The sequence below is a fragment of the Thecamonas trahens genome, assembly GCF_000142905.1.
Source record: "Thecamonas trahens ATCC 50062 unplaced genomic scaffold supercont1.11, whole genome shotgun sequence".
Taxonomy (NCBI): Eukaryota; order Apusomonadida; family Apusomonadidae; genus Thecamonas; species Thecamonas trahens.
In genome coordinates this window covers 380,419-386,737 of record NW_013657669.1, presented here as the reverse complement: position 1 = coordinate 386,737, position 6,319 = coordinate 380,419, and the positions used below count along the sequence as shown (strand labels likewise).

The following is a 6,319-nucleotide window of genomic DNA, read 5'->3' as shown; positions in this document are numbered from 1 at the left end:
TAGGGTTGGTATTACCTTAAACCCGTTTCCGGTTACCCTAACCCCTCCCCCCTCCCCCCCCTCCCCTCCAACCATATGGCTGCTACGCAGGGCGAGACGGAAGACGGCATGGAGGCTCTGCTCGCCGCCCTACAGAACGGCCGTATCCACGCTGACGACCTGCTCTCCTCCGACCCCTCCATGGGCCGCAACTCACTGTTTCTGCTGCTGGACGACGACGACGACAACAACAACGACGAGAATGACGGCGACGGCGACGGTGACGGTGGCGGCGACGGCGACGGCGACGATGCCGGAATTTGTGCCGACAACAACTCGGCTGGCGGCATGTCGCCTGGCGGCAAGTTGGCCAACATCGATGGCGGCGCCCACGACCCGTCGCGTGACCCCGAGCCGAGTGGGACAGGGCGCTCGGAGCAGAAGAGCGCTTCCACAGCTCCGACGTCGCCACCGCCGCCGTCGCCTCCGTCCCTTGCCTCGCAAGATTCGCCTGGCACCTACGCGTGGGATGTGTACGCCGCGCCGCGGGCGAGACTGACCGGATCGCCTGCAGCGGCGGTGGCAGCGGCGGCGATGGCGGCTGGGCCGATGGACGACGAGGCTGCCGAGGGCGACGATAGCAGCGCGGACGTGAGCGCGGTGCCGCAGACTAGCGATGCCTGGGACGCCATGTTCGGCAACTCGATGGAGACCATGCTGAGGCGGGCTTCGGTGGTGGCGCGGTTGGTGGGCGAGGCTGATGGCTGCGGTGGCGGTGCCAAGTCTCGCTCGCCGCTTGATGCCATCAACAATGGGCCTGCAGCGGCGGCCGATTCGTCGGCATCGGCAGACACCGACCCGGTGCGCGACGCTGTAGCACAGGCGCGAACGTTTCTCGAGTTCTGCGCCATGTGCGCCATCGACACCGCGTCGCTGGCGCCGACCGAGCTCGAGCGGCAGAAGCTCATGTTTGAGCTGCAGGTCTCGGAAAGGCTGTACCTACGCGACCTGCGGATCCTTTTCAAGGTCTTTGTCGACCCATCGACACGTGCGCCGCGGTCGGTGTCGTTTTCAGCGGCGCTGGGCGAGGATTCGGCAACGCCAGCAACGAGCTCTCCGCTCTTTGTCTCGCACGACTCGACCACCCGTGATACGTACGCGCCGTCCCCACTGTCGAGGACAGCACGAGCAAAGACCACAATCAGTGCGGTCGGCGGCGAGCTGGCGCTCCCGGCTAGTAGTGTAGCTGTCGCCACCGCGCGAGACGACGACGAGGCTGCCCCGCCGGTCGAACTGCCCACTCCGCTCCGGCTGGTCCTGGAAGAAGTGCCAGAGCTGGTCAAGGCGACGGCGACGCTGCTGGCGCGGCTGGAGACGCGGCGAACACAGGCACCGTTTGTGGCCTCGATTGCCGACATCTTTTCCGACTTTGCAGCGGTGGTCAAGCACTACGCCGGCTTTCTCAACAACCACCCGGCGGCGGTTGATGCGTACCAGGACGCCCGGAGCGACCCGATCTTTGCAGCGTACTTTGACCGGCTCGGGGCGTCGGCGCACGCGCTCCACACCTCGCTGCTCTCGTATCTGGGCAAGCCTGTGCGGCGGTTGTCGTTGTATGTGGAGACACTGGGGAAGCTGGTGGCGGCAACACCTGTCGAGATGGCTGACGCCGTTGCGCTCCGCTCTGCGCTTCGTGCCATGCACACCGCCATCTACGAGCTCAACGCATCGCGGCGGCTGGTGGAGAACCGGCTGGTGGTCCACGAGCTGTGCAAGTCGGTGGCTGGCTTTGGCGAGCTGACATCGGGTGCCGCAGCGCGGCTGTTTGTCTCGCTCGCCGAAGTGGTCAAGTTTACGCAAGACGGCAAGCGGTCGCACGTCCGATCGCTTGTTCTCCTCTCGGACTTGCTGCTGGTGCTCAAGGCCAAGCGCGACGGCTCGTTTGTGCTCGGGCGGTCGCTGCCGCTGGAGCAACTGGCGCTGACGCGGCCGCGGGAGACGGCGACGCGGCGGAATCTGTTGCGGATTCAGCACATTGGCGGGCGGCACTTTGTGGTCTCGTTTGACACGCCAGCTGGGCTCGACCGGTTCGAGGCCAAGCTCGAGTCGCAGCGCAAGTGGGCCAAGGAGCGGCTGCTAGCGGTGCAAAAGCGTCGGCACGACCTGGCCCGCAAGTCGTCGCCCGACGGACAGCGGCTGGCGGCGCTGATGCTCTTTGCCGACGGCCTCGACGTTGTCGGTCTTGAGACCGGACTCACCACGCTTGTCCGTGAGGCGCGGTGCTCGGTGGTCAACATTTACACCTCGGAGGAGCACGAGGTGTTCTGCTACCTCACGGACGATTCGATCTTTTGGACAACGGAGAACCCGCTGCTCGGCAAGAAGAAGCGGGCGCGACCGCAGGTCCTCCATACCCTCCTTCCGCTGGTGGAGGTCTACGTGGCAGATCCGCCGCTCCAGCCGCCGCGGCCTGACGACGCGCCAAGCGGGTGGACCGAGCGCATGTCGCCGCGGTCCCTGCAGACGCCGTTCCGGTCGCGCGGACTCTCGCACCTCGAGACTGCGCACTCGCCCAACTCGTTCACCCTCGTCCACACTGGCGTCACCAAGTATCAGCTGTACTTTGACTCATCGACCGCCATGTATGAGTGGCAGGTGGAGATCCGGGCGCTCGCGCACAAGGTCCGTGACCAGGGCCCAGCAACGGCACCGCCGCCGCTCGAGCTGCCGGCCTGCTGCGGCGAGAGCGGCATCGACGGCGGCGAGAGCGGCAGCAGCGGCGGGCGGCATGGCGCAGGGCCGGCGGGCGGCGGAAGCGGCGTTGTGGCAGCAACCGCGCCACCGGCACTCAAGCCGCGGAAGAACACGCTGCCCAAGAGCGGCAGTTAGGCGGTGGGTGTGTTACTACTGCTGCGAGCAAGAGGCGCGCCGCCGGTTCAGTCGGCGGCGCCGCGCGGCATGACAAACGAGTGCAGCGAGTTGACGACAAAGGACGCGATCTCAGCGCCCGGAAGCAGGAGCTTGAGCTTTCCGGCAGTAATCATGGCGATGGGGGTGGAGATCTGCTTGAGGACGACGCGCGAGAGGGCGAGGCCAAAGACGGCCTCAAACTGGGTAAAGATGCCATCGACGACGGCTGCGGCGAGGCTGGCCTCGTCGTCAGCGGAGAGGCCCGTCTCGCCACGGCGCGGCGATCGCGGAGTGGGGAAGAGGGCGGCGCGTGAGGCACGGTAGAGCGACATAACCGAGTCATACTCGATGGTGTAGGTGATGGTGTCGAGGCCCGGGGCGGCGTCGAGGACGGCAAAGACGAGCTCGAGCGGGCGCTTGGGCGAGGTCGGCTCGCGGGCGCCGGTGGCTGCGGCGCGCGGGCGGCCGCGGCGGGGCGGGGCAAAGCGTGCCGGATCGGTGGTCACCACCTTGCGCATCCAGACATGTAGGAGCGAGGTGAGGGCGTACGAGGGGAGCTCGAGCGGAGCAACGGTGGCGTCAAACGAGGTCTCGATCCAGTTGATGACGTCGCGGGCCATGGAGAGCGGGCCCTTGGTGAGGAGGAGCGGGAGGTGGACAAATTGCGCGTTGGTGGCGTCGGACTTGCGCCCGCTGCTGTCGCGTGAGCCGATGAGATAGACCGTGAGCACGCCCTTGGCCTCGTCGAGCCCAGCTAGCGGCGAGGTGTCATCGCCGCGGCGGCGGGTGGCGCGGCCGGCGGCGGCAGCAGCGGCGGCAGCGGCGTCGTCGTAGTGGCGGCGGTAGTGGACGGAGATGTGCAGGACATCGTCGCCCGCGGTGGTGGGCGAGGTGACGACGACGTGGTAGACACGGTAGGGCGAGGCGCCCGAGACACGATGCTCTTCAGCCCGCATGTGCTCCACCAGCGCCTTGGAGTACGTCGAGAACGCGTCCGACGTCACCCGCAGGCCGTAGAGCGGCGTTGTCCGGTACGCCCGGAATGTGGCGTTGGCCGGCAGCAAGCCAAGGCTCGCTTGCCCCGCGCTGCTTCCCGCCGCGCTGCTTCCCGCCGCGCTGCTTCCCGCCGCGCCCCGTCCGCTGCCCGTCCGCCCGCTGCCCGCCCGCCCGCCGCCCACCGGCGAGGAGCCCAGCCCGGGCAGCGGCCGCAGCATGGGTGACGCCGAGGACGAAGCTGTGAGGGACATGTATGTATATATGTATGTATGTGTGTGTGCGTGTGTGTGTGTGTGTGTGTGTGTGTGTGTGTGTGTGTGTGTGTGTGTGGGACGAGTGTTGCCCCTGTAGAATCCTGGCGGGAAGCCACGGGTTTGGCGCCCGGGTGCGACACAGGGGTGGCCAGTCCGGCGGGAGCTGGGCAATGGTGTCAGCCGTTTTGCGATGGGTGCTGCTGGGTGCAATGGGGTGAGTTCCGCGCGTGGAAAGGATGGGTGGAGGTAGGGGGGGGGGGAGGTGTAACTATTGGCGGCGACGTTGGATCTCGGCCTTGGTCTGGTCCTTGACCTTGGCTGAGGCTGATGAGACCTTGGAGAGGAAGCCACCGAGGCCGGCCTTGCGGGCGACGGCGGCGGCGGCGTGCTGGGCGGTGGCGATGGCGGAGCCCATGACGTAGCGGACACGGCAGACGCCGCGGCCAAGGCCGCGGGCGGCGGCGTTGCGGCGGGCCTTGGCTGCGGCTGCAGCCCAAGCGGCCGATGACTTGTCGGCAAGGTTGAGCGTGCCGGCGTCGACAGCCTTGGCCTTGGTCACGGCGCTGGCGGAGAGTACGTAGCCCGAGGCGAGGATCATGGCGATGATGGAGCACTTGGGAAGCGTAGAGTGCTCGACGGGCGAGTCGGCCTCGGCCACCATAAAGTCGGCGTCGAGCTCGGCGACCGAGTCTGCGTCGACGACGCCCTCGCCATCGATGCCCTCGTCCTCCTCGGCCTCCTCGGGCGGGACGGGCGTCTTGTCGGCGTCAAAGACCGCATCGTACGGGGCGATAGAAAGGTTTGTCGACAGCAGTCGGGCACCCGAGAGCAGCAGCGCGGTGGTAAACGACGACGGCTCCTCGTAGGTGATGTAGCCATGGCGCTCGCGCGAGCCGTCCGACCCAGGCTCAGCATCGCGACCAAAGGCGAAGGCCTGGATCCGGCCGGCAAAGGCCAAAAAGTCGAGGATCCGGGCGTTGGACGCCTCGGGGTCGATGTTGGTCACCACTACCGTCCTGCTGCGGTCTTCCTCTGGCACGGTGGTGTAGTCGAGCGGCGGCTCTGTCTTGTGCGTCTTGATCCACGACGAGTCCTGAGCAACTCAGCCGAGCCGACCATCCGTCGAGTCCAGGATCAGTCACCAGGAGTAATGTACATAGGGACATGGCGACATCAGCCACAGCAGCACGAGAGTCCGATGCACCGATGCGTATGCCCACAGATGGTGAGTTCGCACGCCCATGATCAGGCGCGGGCGCGGCGGGTGGCGGCACGCGGCGGCGCTGTCCCCGACAGGCACCCTCCCTCCCTAGTCACCTACCTCGGACGACTGCAGCTCGGCGGGCGGCATAAAGGCTGGGCTCGTGTGCGGAGTGATATCGGACACATTTGCGGCCCAGTGTGAGCGGAAGCGGGTGGTAGTCTCGGCGGCCATGTGCTCGGTGAGGGCGTTGCAAGTGAAGTGCGCTTGTCCGCCTCGGTCTGTTGCTTCGGCCTGTTGCGCAACGGAGGCACCATGGCTCCAGTCAGCCACCAGCCACCTCCATCAACCACCAGCCACCTCCATCAACCACCAGCCACCTCCATCAACCACCAGCCACCTCCATCAACCACCAGCCACCTCCATCAACCACCACCAGCCACCTCCATCAGCCACCAGCCACCTCCATCAACCACCACCAGCCACCTCCATCAGCCACCAGCCACCTCCATCAACCACCAGCCACCTCCATCAACCACCAGCCACCTCCATCAACCACCACCAGCCACCTCCATCAACCACCAGCCACCTCCATCAACCACCACCAGCCACCTCCATCAACCACCAGCCACCTCCATCAACCACCAGCCACCTCCATCAACCACCAGCCACCTCCATCAACCACCAGCCACCTCCATCAACCACCAGCCACCTCCATCAACCACCAGCCACCTCCATCAACCACCACCAGTCGCCTCCATCGGCCACCAGCCACCTGCATCAACCACTACCTCGCTGGCCTAGGTGGTAACGGTGGACTGGGGGACGGGTGGCAGGTTGCAGGTTGAAGCGCTCGTTTGGATCGTGGTCGGGGCACAAAACCAATGAGTGTCTTGTGGAGAGGGTAATGACCGCGGGTAGATCGAGAGTGGGCTTTTCATTTTGAAGGACTTGAAGAGATATCGTATGTATGTGGCCT

General features: G+C 66.1%; 3 protein-coding genes across 3 annotated transcripts; 1 reads left to right on the top strand and 2 right to left on the bottom strand.

The window, feature by feature from the left end:
- Positions 1-75: 75 nt before the first annotated feature.
- Positions 76-3,114, top strand: AMSG_03081 (uncharacterized protein; the record flags this gene model as incomplete). Its single annotated transcript, XM_013904963.1, has 1 exon — positions 76-3,114. The coding sequence occupies one exon, from the start codon at positions 76-78 to the stop codon at positions 2,866-2,868; it is 2,793 nt and encodes a 930-aa protein (XP_013760417.1). The 3' UTR covers positions 2,869-3,114.
- On the bottom strand, positions 2,868-4,103 carry AMSG_03080 (uncharacterized protein; the record flags this gene model as incomplete). The annotated part of the gene is made up of 1 exon (XM_013904962.1): positions 2,868-4,103. The coding sequence occupies one exon, from the start codon at positions 4,101-4,103 to the stop codon at positions 2,916-2,918; it is 1,188 nt and encodes a 395-aa protein (XP_013760416.1). The 3' UTR covers positions 2,868-2,915.
- A 304-nt stretch (positions 4,104-4,407) lies between these two features.
- Positions 4,408-5,574, bottom strand: AMSG_03079 (uncharacterized protein; the record flags this gene model as incomplete). The annotated part of the gene is made up of 2 exons (XM_013904961.1): positions 4,408-5,232; positions 5,461-5,574. The coding sequence occupies 2 exons, from the start codon at positions 5,572-5,574 to the stop codon at positions 4,408-4,410; spliced, it is 939 nt and encodes a 312-aa protein (XP_013760415.1).
- Positions 5,575-6,319: the final 745 nt, after the last annotated feature.